At 40.6% G+C, this 18,899-nt stretch overlaps 1 protein-coding gene across 1 annotated transcript in view; it reads right to left on the bottom strand.

Moving 5' to 3' along the window:
* The window catches only part of LOC145358788 (uncharacterized), a 68,203-nt gene extending 63,734 nt beyond the window's left edge, over positions 1–4,469 (bottom strand). Inside the window, exon 1 of the mRNA XM_080213075.1 lies at positions 4,260–4,469. Within this exon, the coding sequence (XP_080069201.1) occupies positions 4,260–4,449 (190 nt within the window). The 5' untranslated portion in view covers positions 4,450–4,469. The remainder of the gene's footprint in view (positions 1–4,259) is intronic.
* Between the last annotated feature and the right edge of the window lie 14,430 nt (positions 4,470–18,899).

Below are 18,899 nucleotides of genomic sequence, written 5' to 3'. Positions count from 1 at the left end.
CAGTCTGCTTGATGAGCACTCCATCCATCACCATATATATCCACTACCTCCACCACCGACGCACCAGTAGCAGCAGTCTATGCCATCTACAAGATGTACTGTAGCAACTCACCAAGGCTTCTTTGGCAGCACCTTCCAAACCCACAATCTCTATCACTTGGAGATAAAAGGGCAGAATGCCACTACCTGCAAGTTCCCCTCAAAATCATACACCATCCTAATTTGGAACTGTATTGCACTCCTTCAATGTCATTAGAACAAACTTCCAGAACTCCCTTCCTAAAAGCACTGTGGGCATTCCTAAAACACATCGACTGCAGCAGTTCAAGAAGGCACCTCACCTTTTCAGTAGCATTTAGGGAAACAATATGGCCTAGCCTGCAAAGCCCCCATCCCAGGAGCGAATTTTAAAAAAGCGCAATTAAATTTATCATAGGACAAAAACCAACATTCAACACTTTTGCAATGTAGCCAACCTGTAGACTCAGGTCAGATTATTTTTGCTCTGAAATAAGTCAAGGTAAGCTCAATAGGAGAAAAAAATACCAGATCAACAGTTAAATCGAAGGTTGTGTTTATTTGTGCCACAATAGTATAGGGCGAGCGCTCCTTACAATAGACATAGTGACACTTGGTCCAAAGACAGCCCCATGAGTGACCCTTTAACTGAAGTATTAGCTTTTCTCCAACTAATTCAAGTAAGGCAAGATTAAATTGTTAATTAACTCAAGTGTTCACAACAATTCTCATTTCTAAATATCTTAATTCATCTCCAAAAGTGTCTCATAGTGAGAAATATTTTCACATATGCCAGCAGCTAATTCCTGACCATTTTCTATGAATTAATGAAGCACTGTCCTCAATAATTCAATGTGACAAGCTTTAGGTTCACATACTTTAAATGCATGCACTTAACCAAGGTCAGCAGGTAACAACTCAGCATTATAAAAACAAAGTGCGCAAAAACTCAGCAGATCTGGCTGCATCTAAAAGCGAAACAGAGTCAACCTTCGTGTCTAATATGGCTCTTCATCGGAAGATTCATCATATTGGAGTTGAAACATTGATGCTGTTTCTCTCTCCATCGATGCTGCCAGGTCTGCTGAGCTTTTCCAGCACTTGGATTTTATTTCAGACCTCCAGCAACCACACTATTTTACTTTTATTGTGGTATCAGCTCACATGGCCAACTTTCCATTTGCATTCCAAACATGTCACTTGTAATCTCCCACCAGTGCCCCAATTAATCAGTAAACTTATAAACTGAACACAGGACCTTCTTGGAATATAATGTTTGTCAGGTCACATGGTGTATGTAAATACACAACCATTAATGAAAATCTCAGCACAAATTTACTGAAAGAAATTCTGGGGAAAGTTCTGCTCTTCCAGTGTTCTTCAACAATCATCAAATGTTCCTTTAATTGCTCAGCAGATTTAGCTAACAAGTTACCCACATAAGAAAATGTTTTCAATCCTGTCTCTGCTGGACTAGCTGATCTCGATGTGGGTATGCCGGCGTTGGACTGGCGTAAACACAGTAAAAAGTCTGACAACATCAGGTTTTAGTCCAACCGATTTATTTGATAATAGACTCACAAGCTTTCGAGGTTTCCCTCTTCGTCAGGTGAAATTTCACCTGTGAAATTATGGCTCAAAATTGTTCTCACCTGATATTTGCATTTTTTTTTCATGCTCATGATTTTATCTAATGTCTCTTACCTAGGTTCAGGAACATGAATCCTCTGAATTCTCTGAACTAAAGGTGAAATTTCACCTGACGAAGAGGGAAACCTCAAAAGCTTGTGAGTCTGTTATCAAATAAATCGGTTGGACTAAAACCTGGTGTTGTCAGACTTTTTACTGTGTCTAGCTGCTCTCAGCAGAATAGCAAGAAGGGGCCATTACAACATGCTTATTACGTCCTTTAGTTCAGAGAATTCAGAGGATTCATGTTCCTGAACCTAGGTAAGAGACATTAGATAAAATCATGAGCATGAAAAAAAAATGCAAATATCAGGTGAGAACAATTTTGAGCCATAATTTCACAGGTGAAATTTCACCTGACGAAGAGGGAAACCTCGAAAGCTTGTGAGTCTATTATCAAATAAATCGGTTGGACTAAAACCTGGTGTTGTCAGACTTTTTACTGTGTTTACGCCAGTCCAACGCCGGCATACCCACATCGAGATCAGCTAGTCCAGCAGAGACAGGATTGAAAACATTTTCTTATGTGGGTAACTTGTTAGCTAAATCTGCTGAGCAATTAAAGGAACATTTGATGATTGTTGAAGAACACTGGAAGAGCAGAACTTTCCCCAGAATTTCTTTCAGTAAATTTGTGCTGAGATTTTCATTAATGGTTGTGTATTTACATACACCATGTGACCTGACAAACATTATATTCCAAGAAGGTCCTGTGTTCAGTTTATAAGTTTACTGATTAATTGGGGCACTGGTGGGAGATTACAAGTGACATGTTTGGAATGCAAATGGAAAGTTGGCCATGTGAGCTGATACCACAATAAAAGTAAAATAGTGTGGTTGCTGGAGGTCTGAAATAAAATCCAAGTGCTGGAAAAGCTCAGCAGACCTGGCAGCATCGATGGAGAGAGAAACAGCATCAATGTTTCAACTCCAATATGATGAATCTTCCGATGAAGAGCCATATTAGACACGAAGGTTGACTCTGTTTCGCTTTTAGATGCAGCCAGATCTGCTGAGTTTTTGCGCACTTTGTTTTTATAATGCTGAGTTGTTACCTGCTGACCTTGGTTAAGTGCATGCATTTAAAGTATGTGAACCTAAAGCTTGTCACATTGAATTATTGAGGACAGTGCTTCATTAATTCATAGAAAATGGTCAGGAATTAGTTGCTGGCATATGTGAAAATATTTCTCACTATGAGACACTTTTGGAGATGAATTAAGATATTTAGAAATGAGAATTGTTGTGAACACTTGAGTTAATTAACAATTTAATCTTGCCTTACTTGAATTAGTTGGAGAAAAGCTAATACTTCAGTTAAAGGGTCACTCATGGAGCTGTCTTTGGACCAAGTGTCACTATGTCTATTGTAAGGAGCGCTCGCCCTATACTATTGTGGCACAAATAAACACAACCTTCGATTTAACTGTTGATCTGGTATTTTTTTCTCCTATTGAGCTTACCTTGACTTATTTCAGAGCAAAAATAATCTGACCTGAGTCTACAGGTTGGCTACATTGCAAAAGTGTTGAATGTTGGTTTTTGTCCTATGATAAATTTAATTGCGCTTTTTTAAAATTCGCTCCTGGGATGGGGGCTTTGCAGGCTAGGCCATATTGTTTCCCTAAATGCTACTGAAAAGGTGAGGTGCCTTCTTGAACTGCTGCAGTCGATGTGTTTTAGGAATGCCCACAGTGCTTTTAGGAAGGGAGTTCTGGAAGTTTGTTCTAATGACATTGAAGGAGTGCAATACAGTTCCAAATTAGGATGGTGTATGATTTTGAGGGGAACTTGCAGGTAGTGGCATTCTGCCCTTTTATCTCCAAGTGATAGAGATTGTGGGTTTGGAAGGTGCTGCCAAAGAAGCCTTGGTGAGTTGCTACAGTACATCTTGTAGATGGCATAGACTGCTGCTACTGGTGCGTCGGTGGTGGAGGTAGTGGATATATATGGTGATGGATGGAGTGCTCATCAAGCAGACTGCATTGTCCTTGATGGTTTCGAGCTTTTTGTATTCTTGGGGTTGCATTCATCCACAATTTTGAGCCATAATATTCTCCTCACTGTCAAATAGTCTGGTCTCAGATGGTTGAGTTTCGTGTTTGAATAGTGGCCAAGGTCCTGAATGAAAGCTAGAGCCAATGGAACAAGAAGTTGTTCTCCAATGCATTCATAAGATTAAAGAGGATGGATTGCTACTTCACCTAAATTATCAAAAATCCTTTTCATTATTGACCTCTTTGGTCTATCAGAATAATCACATAGCTGTTTCTTCCAATGTTCACAAAAATTTGGAGATGGGACGGTATATGTTTTCCCCCAACTTCTCTTGGTCATCTCCAAGCCTTATCTTTTTATGTTATGAAGGTCAACTACTCATTGAATCAAATATATCTATTGAGCAGTGTTTGCCTCCCAGGGCTATATGGGCTTCACTGCTTGCATACGCACCAGTAGTTACAATTCCACAAATGAGGTACAGAGTTACATGCAGAAATAAAAAATTAGCCCAAAAAACAAAACAGCACTTTTTTTTTTACACAGACTCTTACCAGAATTCACAGATGTTTGCGTGTCAAGCTGAATGGACTGCAAGTCAGAGCATGAAAAAACTGGGAAAATCTGATCGCTTGAGTTTTCAGGACTGTTAGAAGACTGAAAGTCAGCGTGCGTCTCCAGAATGTGAATGTCTAGCTCATCAACACACACAGTCCATAAGTCACAGTAATTACAACGCAACATCACTATTGGAGTTGATCAGCTTTTAGAGAAATATTTTCTGAAAGAGAAAAGTAATGTTACTCTTCTTCTATTCTTTTCAATAGGTACTTTAAACACAGGTGAGGCAGCAGGATACGCGAGTGTCTGATTCAAATTCAATCCCTGCCAACAAATTTCCAATTTCAGCCATACTACTGGGAACAGGACAATGAAAAGGGAATTCAAGGAATGAAAAACTGAATGGTAAATAATCACTGGATCATTCCAATCAGCATCATAGCAGTTTGGTGAGTTCTTTAACAAGTAACGCGGAAATCAGGGATGGAAGAAGAAAATTAAATCTGTATCCTTAAAGTAGATTAAACTTTGGGGTGGCATTGTGGCTCTGGATTTAGGCTCTTGGGAGGAATGAAGGAGCATGCTGGGGATAATTCTCCTATTTCGTGTAATTCTATACTCGAGGGTTGCTGAGTAGAATATTTGGCCACCCAGTTTTAATATCAAGGTGACCTTGATGAGACATGAAGTTCATAAATTTCCTGTTTTTGACTGAGTCAAATATTTCAGCCCAACTGTAGGACAGCAGGACAGTATGTAATTATTCCCTTTCCATCCCTTTGAATCTGTAGTGGCAAAATATAAACCGTTTTATGCTACTGGTAAAAAGGCTGTAAATTAAGACTTTCCAAGATTATTTCATAGAGATCATTAGATGCATGACCATATCCCCTTTTAGAAAGGGCTGGACTCCACTTACAGTAAAATTGCTGTTACCTGGCACCCTACCAACCAGAATTCTCTGTTAAGCAGAATTTTGAGGTTGGTGTGTCTTTGAATTGGACAATGCCAAACTCACTGATAGTGACTGAGTGGCCTGCCCTCATTCTGGTTTTAGCCTCCCACTTCTTTGCAGCACCATCTCCACACAGCACTGCTCACTTGATTTGCTTGCTGCTGCATCTCGAGACCTCAGCTCCAGGGCTACCTTCTCATCAGATGAAAGCACAGAACTCTTTGCATTTCAGTTAACCAACGCATTTATTTAATCGGCACCTTCCCATTCCTGGCACGTGCCAAACTACACAGATTTTCTTGTATCATTTTTTGCTTCCCCACTGTCATGGAAAGCAGCTAATTTCTGCAAACTAGATGCAGCCAACTGTAGATCCTAAGCAAAGTAGAGGAGGGAGGAATAAAATCAAACATCTAGGATCATTACAAGGTATTATCTGCTGACACACTATTAGAAACTTATCATGTGAAATAAAATCTAAATAACTGCATGGCAATCTAGTTTTAAATGAAAAAATAAATCCAACAGGAACAGCACTAGTTAAAACAGGTGCACTGTTACTTTTTTCCATTTAGTTTTTTCAAATTAACAAATGTTATACCTTGTTCAGTTATAGAATAAGCAATGCTATCATGGAGGTTCAGAAAGAGTAAATAAAGAGAAACTAATTCCAAGGACTGAAAGGTCAATCACCAGAGGGCAGAGATTTATGCTGATTGGCAAAAGAAGCAACGGCAACATGAGAAAATGTATTTTTATACAATGAGTGACTAGAATTTGAAATGTTCTGCTCGACAGGGTGGTTGGTGCAAGTAGGTTCAACACGTTTCAAAAGAAGAAAAAATTGCAGATATCAACACAAGAATGAGATTATTGCTCTTTGAATGAAATGGCACAAACTCAACAGGCCAACTAGACACCTGCACTGTACCATTCTATCATTTTATGGGAAAAATCCAATTATACTGAAATGAAGTAAAGTGTTAGTTGTCATTATGGAACTGAGGCAGCAGGAGGAAGCATAGTATAGTGTTTACATCCTCTTTGCTAGGTACATTTCCCTAAGCATTTTGAACAACATGAAAAATATGAAGTCATGTTGAAAGAGTAAACATTTTAATTATCCAAAACTAACAGAAAACTATTCAGCTCCAAATTAAACAGTCAGTTCCTTCAGTCTCACAATGAATACACCGGGCAAGTCAATAAAATTGTCTTTCGGCACTTGTTTCATTTAGATATTGAAGAGATTGCAATATTACAAATTTTAAAAAGGGAGTAAAAATTTACTTATTTTCCCCAAAACCTTGCATTTGTTTAATCCCCAAAAACAAACAACTGCTTTCAAAGTAATCCCAGTTACTCTCATTTTCTGGAAACTACTGGAAAACATTATACTAGAAGCATTACTTGCAACTTTGTGGGTTATTGCAGATTCTCAACACACTGGGCCAATCCATTTCTATTTAATTACCTGCACTGGAGTTCCGCATTTCTCACCTGGACTTCCAAGTCAGGCCTCTTCAGAAACATGGACTGTACCTGGGTTGGGAGTCTTTCTTCTTAGTTCAGAATCCTAGGGGATGCCATGCCCTCTTTGTACAGCACTAGTTACTGTATGCCAATTTATTTAAAAGTCCCAAAGCCTCACTGAGAAGCTAATGAAAGAAGTTAAGTGTGAAAGGAAAGTGGGCAAGGGGGTAGGGTGCCAGGTGATTGGGTTAGTCGTGTAGTCAGTGGGTGAATTGGGGAGGGGGTCAGTAGTATGATTACCCAGAAGTTAGAACTGATTTTAATTCTTCTAACTTTTCCTGGGTAACTATTCTGCTATGTGTGGCAAAACAATCCAAAGTTTTTAATTTTAATTCAAGATTCAAGAAGTGTTCTAGAAGTCCACTGGTTGTCCAAACTTATGGAAATTCCAGTGTAGTGAATGCATGGGGACTTCAGAGCAATGCTCCTGGAGGGTGCCTCCGTGGTATGACAATCTGGAGATTGGAAGAACTGGGCCATCCTTTTATGGGATATAAATCCTGCTAATTTAAGGAAGTGACTAGAATAGTGACAAAGATGGTCTGGTTCACATTACACGCCTTGGCTTCGAAAAAGCTCTTTATAAAGTATCAAATGCCTATTCAATTAAGCATACTCATTAAATTATTTAAGTCATTAAGATGGATATGTAGCCAACTGATAAAGGGCTGTTGCCAATGGTCCAAACTAGATGGATGCCTAGTTAAAAGCAGAATTCTCAAGAGGTCTTTATCGGGTCTGTTCACTTCATCATTAATTATGTACGCAAAGGCTTAAAATGAACCATACTGTATCACAGATAATATTAAAAAATGTACAACAGGGATAATAATTCAGAACAGTTAAGCTGTAAGTCAATTTAGATAAGTTAGTTAAATGGGTTTCCATAATGCAGAGGTCATCTAATGTCAAAATGCAGTCTTTTACTTGGGGTTAGGAAACTTCTTCAATGTGTATACTATGCTGGAATACCAATAACAGGTCAAAAAAATCTCAAGGTTTAAAAATAAACAAGGCATGTGAAGTAGCTAGAAGGGAAATAAAAACAGGATTATTGTTTGCAAATAGTGGAACTTTCACCAGTGATAATGAAGTGTATATGAAGGAAACAAGCCACTAAAGGCCATGTTTTCCAATAATATCTCGCCAGAAAATGCAAAGGTGACTAGTGGAGTGCCCCAGGGGTCGGTGCTGGGGCCTCAGCTATTTACCATTTATATAGATGATCTGGAGGAGGGAACCGAGTGTATGGTGTCGAAATTTGCTGATGACACCAAGATTGGTGGAACGGCAAATTGCACGGAGGGTGTGGAGAGTCTGCAGAAGGATCTAGATAGGCTGGGCGAATGGGCCAGGAACTGGCAAATGGAATTCAATGTTGGCAAGTGCGAGGTGGTCCACTTTGGTAGGAATAATGGTAGGGAGGATTATTACTTACGTGGCGAAAAACTGCAGCAGGCGACGGTGCAGAGGGACCTCGGGGTCCTTGTGCATGAGTCGCAAAAACCCAGCTTGCAGGTGCAGCAGATGGTCAGGAAGGCAAATGGGACGCTGGCCTTCATAGCGAGAGGGATTGAATATAAAAGTAGGGAGGTCTTGCTGCAGCTGTATAGGGCATTGGTGAGGCCGCAGCTGGAGTACTGTGTGCAGTTTTGGTCACCGCACTTACGCAAGGATATTTTGGCCTTGGAGGGAGTGCAGAGGAGGTTTACTAGGCTGATACCGGAGTTGAGGGGGTTGAGCTATGAGGAGAGGCTGAATAAACTAGGCTTGTACTCGTTAGAGTTTAGAAGAATGAGGGGAGATCTCATTGAGACGTATAAGATGATGAATGGGATGGATAGGATAGAGGTGGAGAGACTCTTCCCGCTCAGGAAGGACAGTAGGACTAGGGGGCACAGCCTCAAGATAAAGTGTTTAGAACGGAGTTGAGGAGGAACTTCTTCACTCAAAGGGTGGTGAATCTCTGGAATTCTCTGCCCGTTGAAGTGGTGGAGGCTGCCTCGCTAAATATATTTAAGATGCGGGTTGATGGGTTTTTGATAAGCGAGGGGATTAAGGGTTATGGGGAGAGGGCGGGAATGTGGAACTGAGCCACGACAGATCAGCCATGATCTTATTGAATGGCGGGGCAGGCTCGAAGGGCTAGATGGCCTACTCCTGCTCCTATTTCTTATGTTCTTATGTTAATATCATAAGAATTTGACCAAGAATTAGCTATTCAACCCACTGAGTCTGCTCCACCATTCAATAAGATCATGGCTGATCTGACTGTGTCCTGAATTCCACTTCCCTGCCTGTCACCCATAATCTTTGACTCCCTTGTCAATCAAAAGCCTGTAACTCAAGTTTTGAATCTATTCAATGACACAGCCTCCATCGTTCTCTGGGCCTGATGGGTTCTATCCTAGGATATTAAAAAGTAGCTAGAGATGACCGTAGTAAACTTCCAAGAATCCTAAAGGATTGGAAAACTCAACATAACACCCCAATTTAAAAAAGGGAGGCAAAAAAAACTAATTATAGGCCGATTAATTTAACATCTGTCATTGGAAAATCATGGAATCCTACAGCGCAGGAGGCCATTTGGCCCATTGAGTCCGCACCACAATCCCACCTAGGCTCTATCCCCAGAACCCCATGCATTTACCCTAGCTAGTCCCACTGACACTAAATGGCAATTTGGTATGGCCAAACCACCTAACTTGCACATCTTTGGACAGTGGGAGGGAACCGGAGTACCCAGGGGAAACCTACAGAGACTCGGGGAAAACATGCAAACTCCACGCAGACAGAGGCCCAATCTGGGAATCAAATACGGATCCCTGGGGCTGTGAGGCAGCAGTATTAATTACTGTGCCACCATGCCATCTTAAAATGTTATAGAATCCATGAGATGGGATGTAATAATACAGAAAAATTAGAAATACATGGTGGGGTGGTTGAAGATCCTTCTAAGTGTTGAAAGAGCATGAAAATGGGAGAAATGCAGGTTTCTTTGGGCGGGTCTCCAAGCACAATCATACGACACTCAAAAAAAAGGCAAAATGATTCTCACCAGGAGTAGACAAAGCCTATCCACACCTTGAAGCCAGCTCCTGAACTCTAAGAACGCCAATGCACAGCAACATCACCCCCCCCAACCCAATCACAGCCCCTTCCCACCAGCTCATTGCCGTCACTGATCCACCCTTCACCCCCAGCCAAATGATGTTCCTGACCACTTGGGGAGGGGGGGTTCAATGGCCTCCGGTTCCACTGTTAAAACCATATGTCAAGTCGCTGTTGGTGGGACCATACACAATCCTTACCAGTGAGGATCTTGACAGCCAGCAGATGGGGACAAGTGAGCCTGATTTTTTTTGCCTCTCACCCAATCTTACTAGCTTACCTCATTGATCAACTGGCATGAACAGCTAGCAAAATTGCCCCTCCACATAATATCATCAAGCAAAGTCGTATGGCTTCATGAAGGGAAAATTATGCCTGACAAGTGTATTAGAATTCTTTAAAATCATAATAAGCAGGACGGATAAAGGGGAACCAGTAGATGTACTATACCTGGATTTCCAATAAATGTTTGGTAAAGTACCACACAAAAGACTACTAAAAGATAAGAGCCAATGGTGTTGAAGGAGTGTATTAGCATGAATAGACGATTAGCTAACTAATAGAAGACAGAGTCGGCATATGAGGGGCCTTTTCAGGACGGTAAACTGTAACTAGTGGAATGCCACAGGGTCAGTGCTGAGGCCACAATTATTTACAATATATATATCTATTTCTTAGATGAACAGACCAAGAGTAATATATTTAAATTTGCTGACAATATAAATTTAGGTGAGAATGTAAGCTGTGAGGAGGACAAAAGACAAAGTTACATAAACAGATTGAGGGAAGTGAATACAATTGTCAACTTTGTGAATGACAAAATTAGGTGGAAAGGCAAACAGTGAGGATGACGCAAAGAGTCTACAGAAGAATACAGAAAGATTGAGTATGTGAGGAAAAGCTTGGCTGATGGAATATAAAGCTGGAAAATGTCAAGTGATACACTTTGATAGGATGAATAAAAGAGCTGTATATTATTTAAATGGAGAAAGACTGAAGAAGGCTGCAACATAGAGAAATTTCAGGTCCTTTTGCATAAATCACAAAAAGCTAGCATGTATGCTCGACAGGTAGTAAAGAAGGCAAATTGAATGTTGGTTTTAAAAATAAAGGGAATGGAGTATAAAAATAGAAAAGTCTCACTAAAGCTGTAAACTATAAAAGGCACCAGTTAAATCACACCTAGAATACCGTGAAAAGTTTTGATTTTCTTATCGGACGAAAGATGAAACATGGATAAATAAGAAATATTAAGCCATTCAATCTTCTAACCTGTTCAGTCATTCATTTTGATCATGGCTGATCCTCCAACTCAGTAACCCGTTCCCATAGAACCACAGAATCCCTACACTGCAGGAAGCCATTCAGCTCAAGTCCCCACTGACTCTCTGAAAGAGCATCTTATCCAGGCCCATCCCTGTCCTATGCCTGTAATCCCATTCTTACCATGGCTAATCCACACAGAGTTTTGGACACAAAGAATTTTAGCACAGCCAATCCACCTACCCTGCATATCTCTGAACTATCAGAAAACCAGAATACCCAAAAGAAACCCATACAAACATGGAGACAATGTGCAAACTCCACACAGTCATGCAAGTACAGTACTAACTGTCCCGCTTTCCCTCCATATCCTTTGATCCTTTTAGCTCCAAGAGTCATATCAAACTCCTTGAAGTGGAGATGCCGGCGTTGGACTGAGGTAAAATAGTATGAAGTCTCACAACTCCAGGTTAAAGTCCAACAGGTTTATTTGGTAGCACAAGCCACTAGCTTTCGGAGCGCTGCCCCTTCATCAGGTGAATGAGATTTCAGTTCACATACAGGGCATATAAAGACACAAACTCAATTTACAAAATAATGGTTGGAATGTGAGTCTTTACAGGTAATCAAGTCTTCAAGGTACAGACGTGAGTGGAGAGACAGTTAAGCACAGGTTAAAGAGATGTGTGTTGTCTCCAGACAGGACAGTTAGTGAGATTTTGCAAGCCCAAGCAAGTCATGAGGGTTACAGATAGTGTGACATGAATCCAAGATCCTGGTTGAGGCCCTCGTGTGTGCGGAACTTGGCTATCAGTCTCTGCTCAGCGACTCTGCGTTGTTGTGTGTTGTGAAGGCCACCTTGGAGAATGCTTACCTCAAGATCAGAGGCCAAATGGCCGTGACTGCTGAAGTTGTTCCCCAAACGGAAGAGAACACTCTCGCCTGGTGATTGTCGAGCGGTGTTCATTTATCCGTTCTCGTAGCATCTGCACGGTCTCCCCAATGTTGAGGTTGTGCAGTTGTTTCAATGTCATTGATAAAGACGAACATCTCGCCAAGTCCATCCCCACACCCCCACTTCTTACCTTCAAACACCCGCACAACCTCAAACAGACCACTGTCCACAGCAAACTACCCAGCCTTCAGGAGAAGAGTGACCATAACACCACACAACCCTGCCACAGCAACATCAGCAAGATGTGCCAGATCATTGACACAGATGCCATCATCTCACATGATACACCATCCACCAGGTATACGGTGCATACACTTGCAACTTGGCCAACGTTGTCTACCTGATACGCTGCAGGAAAGGATACCCCGAGGCATGGTACATTGGGGAGACCATGCAGACACTATGACAGTGGGTGAATGAACATCTCTCAACAATCACCAGGCAGTGATTCATAATGAGAGGATTTGAGTACAAGACAAGGATGTCTTGCTACAATTCTACAGGGCCACGGTGAGACAAGACTTGGGATCTTGTGTACAATTCTGTCTAAGGAAGGATGTTCTTACTTCCTGTTGGGAAACACTTCAGCAGTCACGGGCATTCGGCCCCTGAGCTTCGGGTAGGCATTCTCTAAGACAGCCTTCACAACACACGACAACGCAGAGTCGCTGAGCAGAGACTGATAGCCAAGTTCCAGACACAAAGAGGCCGGCCTCAACCGGGATCTTGAATTCATGTCACACTATCTGTAATCCCCACGACTTGTCTGGGCTTGTAAAATCTCACTAAGTGTCCTGTTTGGAGACAATACACATCTCTTTAACCTGTGCTTAACCCTCTCTCTATTCATATTATCTGTACCTTTAAGACTTAATTACCTGTAAAGACTCACATTCCAACCATTATTTTGTAAATTGAGTGTGTCTTTATATGCCCTGTTTGTGAACAGAAATCCCACTCACCTAATAAAGAGGTAGTGCTCCGAAAGCTAGTGGCTTGTACCAAATAAACCTGTTGGACTTTAACCTGGTGTTGTGAGACTACTTACTACGTAAACTCCTTGAAAACATACAATGTTTTGACCTCAACAGCTTTGTGGTAAATAATTCCACAGGCTTACCGCCGAATGCTTTGTTTACCCCGTATACTTAGACCGTGACTGCCTATTCTGGACTCCCCCTGCCACTGGGAACATCCTTCCTGTATCTCACCTGTTTAGTCCTGTTAGAATTTTATAGGTTTCAACAAGGTTTCTCCTCATTCTTCTAAACTCCAGCGAATATAATCCTTACCAACTGAATCTCTCCTCATATGCCAGTCCCACCATCTCCAGAATCAAACTGCACTGTTTCTATAGTAAGAACATCCTTCCTTAGATAAGACAAAATTGTACACAAGATCCTATGTCTTGTCTCACCATGACCCTGTATAATTGCAGCAAGACATCCTTGTCTTGTACTCAAATCCTCTCATTATGAAAGGCTAACATACCATTTGCCTTCTTTACGACCTGCATGCTTACTTTTAGCAACTGGGGCACAAGAACATCCAGGTCTCATTACACATTCCTCTCTCTTAATTTGTAGCAATTCAGATAATAATCTGTCTTCCTATTTTTGCTACCAAAATAGCTAACTTCATATTTACCCACTTTATTTTGCATTTGCATTCACTCAACTTGCCCAAATCACAGTGAAGCATCTCTGCATTCTTCTTAAGAGTTCACCCTCCCACCAGCTTTGTGTCATGTGCAAGTCTGGAAATATTACATTTAATTCCCTCATCTAAATCTTTAATATATATATTGTAAATAGCTGCAATCCTAGCATTGATCACCACTAGTTACCGCCTGCCATTTGGAAAAAGGACTGTTTATTTTTATTATTTCCTGTCTGCCAACCAATTTTCTATCCATCTCAATACACTACCCCCAAGCGCATGAGCTTTAATTTTACACACCACATTTCTTATGTGGGAATTTGTCAAAAACGTCCTGAAAGTCCAAATAAAGTCCACATACACTGGCTCCCTCTCCTCAACTCTACTGGTTCCCCAACATTTCTGGTACAGTATTTATATCCTCCTTTGCAAAGACAGAACCAAGTACGTATTTAGTTAGTCAGCCTTTTTTTTATTCTCCATTATAAATTCCCATTTCTGACTGTAAAGGACCTAGATTGGCCTTCATCAATTTGTATGCCTCTTCCTAGGATCTAATACTATTGCTAATTTCCCTTGTAAGCCACGGTTTGCCCACCTTTCCCATTTTACTTTTGCGCCAGGCAGGAATGACAATTGTTGCAGTTCATCCACGTGCTCTTTGAATGTTTGCCATTGCTCATCCACTCATCCCTAAGTAACATTCCCCAATCCATAATAGCTAACTCACACCTCATACCATCATAGTTTATTTTATTTAGATTCAGGGCCCCAGTTTCAGAATTACTCTCCAATTTGAAGAAGAATTTTATATTATGGTTGTTCATTCCCAAGTGGCCTCACATAACTAGACTACCAATTATTTTTCTCACCACAAATTGAGAAGTCTAGGATAGCCTGCTCTCCAGTTGGTTCCTCAACATATTAATCTAGAAATCCATCGTATATATACTCTAATAGCATTGTTAGTAGCTTGATTTGGCCAATCTATGTTCAAATTAAAGTGAAGTTTGCACATTCTCCCAGCGTCTGTGCGAGTTGCCTCAGGGTGCTTCGGCTTCCTCACATGGTCTATAAATTGCCCAGTGTCCAAAGTTTACATGGATTAACCACGGTAAATGCATGGGGGTACACGAATAAGGTAGAAGGGTGGGATGTTCTTTCAGAGAGTTGGTGCAGACTTGATGGGCCAAATGACCTCCTTCTGAACTGCAGGGATTCTATGGGTGATTTGTGTATTGTTTGCTATAAATGTGCTTCACAGACATTGCCCTCCATTCAGGGAAAGCAGACTAGAATACAAATAAAATATCACCTCATCAAACCCTGGCTGATCAGGGTTCTACTCAAGAGAACTGTGCTGCTGCTCTGCAGTAACATGGTAATCACAAATGATTTTGAATTAAGTTGGGCCTCGGAATCTGCTCCACAATCATGGCACACCTGCACACTTCTTGAGCACAATGACCATAGAAACTAGAAGCAGGAGAGGGCCATTTGGTTCTTCTAGCCTGCTCCACTATTCACTTTGATCAAGGCTGATCATTGACTTCAATATCTTGATACCCTCCTTCCCACCATATCCCTTGATCCCTTTAGCTCCTAGAGCTATGTCTGATTTCAAGAAGAAATTAGATAATGTTTTGACCCCAACTACATTCTGTGATAGTGAATTCCACACATTTACCACTCTCTGGGTGAAGAAATTTCTCCTCAACCCAATTCTAAAAGATCCTCAAACTATGACCCCTAGTTCTGGACTCTCCCACTTTTGGGAACATTCTTTCTGAATCTACTCTGGCTAACCTGGTTAGAATTTTACTTGTTTCCATGACATCCCCTTTCACTCTTCTAAACTCCAGTGAATATAGTTTTAAAAGTGACTTAGTCTCTCCTCATATGACAGACCTGCTATTCCAGACATTAGCCTGGTAAACCTTAGCCATACTCCCTCTATAACAAGGGCATCCTTCCTCAGATAAGGACATCAAAACTTCACGCAATACTCCAGGTGTGGCCTCACCAATGCCCTATACAATTGCAACAAAAATATCCCTATCCCTATACTCAGATCCTCTCATTAGAAAGGCCAACATACCACTTATCTTCTTTACTGCCTCATGTATCTGCGCGCTTACTTTCAGCGACTGATGCACAAAGATACCAAGGTCTCGCTGAGTATCCACCTCTCAATTACATCCATTCAAGTAATAACCTATCTTCCTATTAATGCTACCAAAGTGGATAACCTCACATTTATCCACATTATACTGTATCTGCCCACACACTTAGCCTGTCCAAATCACACTGAAGCATCTCTATATCCTCCTCACAGCTTATCCTCCCACCTAACTTTGTATTATCTGCAAATCTGGAGATAATACATTCAGTTCCCTCTTCCAAATCATTAATATACACTATGAACATTTGGGGTCTTAGCACAGACCCCTGCAGTACCCCACTGCCAATCAGAAAAAGAAAACATTTATGCCAACTCCTTGCTTCCTATCTGCTAACCTGCTTCTAGCCATCTCAAGACAATACCTACAATCCCAATACTTTAAATTTACATAGTAGTCTGTTATGTGAGACCTTGTCAACAACCTTCTGGAAGTCTAAATAAATCACATCCACTGGTTCTCCTCAGTCAACACCACTAGTTATATCCTCAAAAATTTCCAATAGTTTTGTCAAGCATAATTTCCCTTTCGTAAACCCACGCTGACTTTATCTGATTATGCCATTGCCTTCCAAATGCCGAGTTAGGAAATCCTTCATAATGGACTCTTGCAACTTCCCCAGAACTGACATTAGGCTCACTGGTCTATAGTTCCCTGTTTTATCTCTACCTCCCTTTTTGAATAGCAGGCTTGCATTAGCTACCCTCCAATCTGTAGGAACCAGTCCAAAGCCAAAAGAATTTTGTAAAATAACCACCAATGGATCTACTATTACCAAAGCCACTTCTGTATTATGGGATGAAGATCATCAGGACCTAGAATTTATCCACCTTCAATTTCCCCAAAATCATTTCTCAACTAATGCTGATTTCCTTCAGCCCCTCACTAAAACTTGCTTCCCTCAGAACATGGAGTACATTATTCACGTCTTCCTTTGTGAAGATTGAAGCAAAGTACAAATTTAATTCCTCAGCTACTTCTTTATTCCACAATATGAATTCTCCCATTTCTGACTGTAAGGGACTTACATTCATTTTTGTCAATCTTTTTTCTCTTTACATACCCACAGAAACTTTTAGTCAGTTACATTCCCCGCTAGCTTACTTTCATACTCTGATTTTCCCCTTCTTAATCATTCCCTTGGTCCTCCTTTGCTGAATTTTATACTGCTCCCAATCCTCAGGCCTATTGGTTTTTCTTGCCAATTTGTGTGCTTCTTCCTTGAATCTGATACTATCTCTAATTTCCCTTGTAAGCCCTGGTTTGGCCACAATTCCCTTACCATCTTGCACCAAACAACTTCTGGAGTTCACCTATTCATTCTTTAAGTGCCTACCATTGCCTTTCCACTGTCTTTCCTTTCAATAACATTTCCCAATCCATCATAGCCAATTCATGCCTCATACCATCATAGTTACCTTTATTGAGATTCAGGACCCTGGTCTCAGAATCAACTACATCACTTTGACAAAGAATTCTACCATATCATGGTCACTTCTCCCCAAAAGAGAAACCACCTGTGCATACATTATTTCCAGGTACAGTCTCATCAATCCCACGGACAGCTGTACTTCCCCACTTTTATTCATTTACAAGCATTCAATATTGCAGCATTTAGCAGTCTCTCCCCATTTAAATTATATTATGCTTTTTATTCTCACTCCCCCCCACAAAGTCCACAACTTCAGATTTTGCCCATAATGTTCAATCTGCCAAATTTTGTCTACTCAAATAACCTATCCATAAAGCTCTGCAGACTCCTTGTGCCTTCCTCACAACTTTTTTTGCTACCTATCTTTGTTTTGTCAGAAAATTTGACCATACAGGCCCTTCATCCAGCACTCAACTAGTTACAATTTGCCAATCTTAAAATTACCCATTTGTCTCTCTGTCAGCCAATCCTGTACACATACTAGTGGATCATGCAGATCTCTTATTTTGTATGTTATCTTTTATGTGGTATCTTATCAAATGCTTCTTGAAAATTCAAATACACCATATCTGCTGGTTCCTCTATCAACTCTGCTTGTTAAATCCTCAAAAACTTTGCCAAACATGATTTTCCTTTCACAAAACCATGTTGAATCTGCCTGACCGTATTGTGATTTTCTAAGTGCCCTGCTACTACCTCCTTAATAAGGAATTCTAGCATTTTCCCAATAAGACGATAGACTAACTGGCCTATAGTTTCCTACTTCCAACCTCCATTCTTGAATAGTGATGGTACATTTGGAACTTTCCATCCTGATGGGACCTTTCCAAAATCCTGGGAATTTTGGAAGGTTGCAAGTAATGACCCACTATCTCTACAACTATTTCCCTTAAGACCCTAGAATGCAGTCCATCAGGTCCAGGTGATTTATTAGCCTTCAGTCCCATTAGTTTTCCCAGTAGCTTTTCTCTGGTGTTTTTGATTGTTTTATGTTCCTCTCTCCCTTTTGCCCCTTGCTTTTTGACTATTCTTGGGTTTTTTTTATCTCTTCTATATGTGAAGACAGATAGAAAATACTCAGTCTCTACTGTTTCCTTATTTCCAATTATTAATTACCCAGTCTCAACTACTAAGGGACCAACCTCACTTGCTTTTGATGTACTTGTGGAAGTTTTTAATTAATTTTTTTTATATTTCTTGCTAGTTTTCTCAAATTTCAATGTCTCCCTCTTGGTTGTTACAAACCCTTTGCTAGTTTCTAAAACTTTCACAATCTTCTGGCCTACCATTAATCTTCCAATTTCACTGCCACACCATACTATCCACTACCCTCCATTAAAAAGGAAACAAAGTAAAGTTGGAAAAAAGAAGTTTGTGAAGTAGAAGAGAGAAAAAGCATAAACAGGGTCAAAAAAAACCACAGGACAATGACAAGCATGAGAAACTGAAGCCTTCAAATTACAAAAGAAAGCACCAGCACATTAAAAATCATATGCATGGTGCAGATTCCACTGAAAAATATTTTCAGCGTAATAATTGGAACTG

This window comes from Carcharhinus amblyrhynchos, chromosome 26 (genome assembly GCF_965287045.1).
Source record: "Carcharhinus amblyrhynchos chromosome 26, sCarAmb.v2.hapA, whole genome shotgun sequence".
In the NCBI taxonomy this organism is placed as follows: Eukaryota; Metazoa; Chordata; class Chondrichthyes; order Carcharhiniformes; family Carcharhinidae; genus Carcharhinus; species Carcharhinus amblyrhynchos.
The sequence above is the reverse complement of the archived record's forward strand: the minus strand, read 5'-3'. Positions and strand labels throughout refer to the sequence as shown.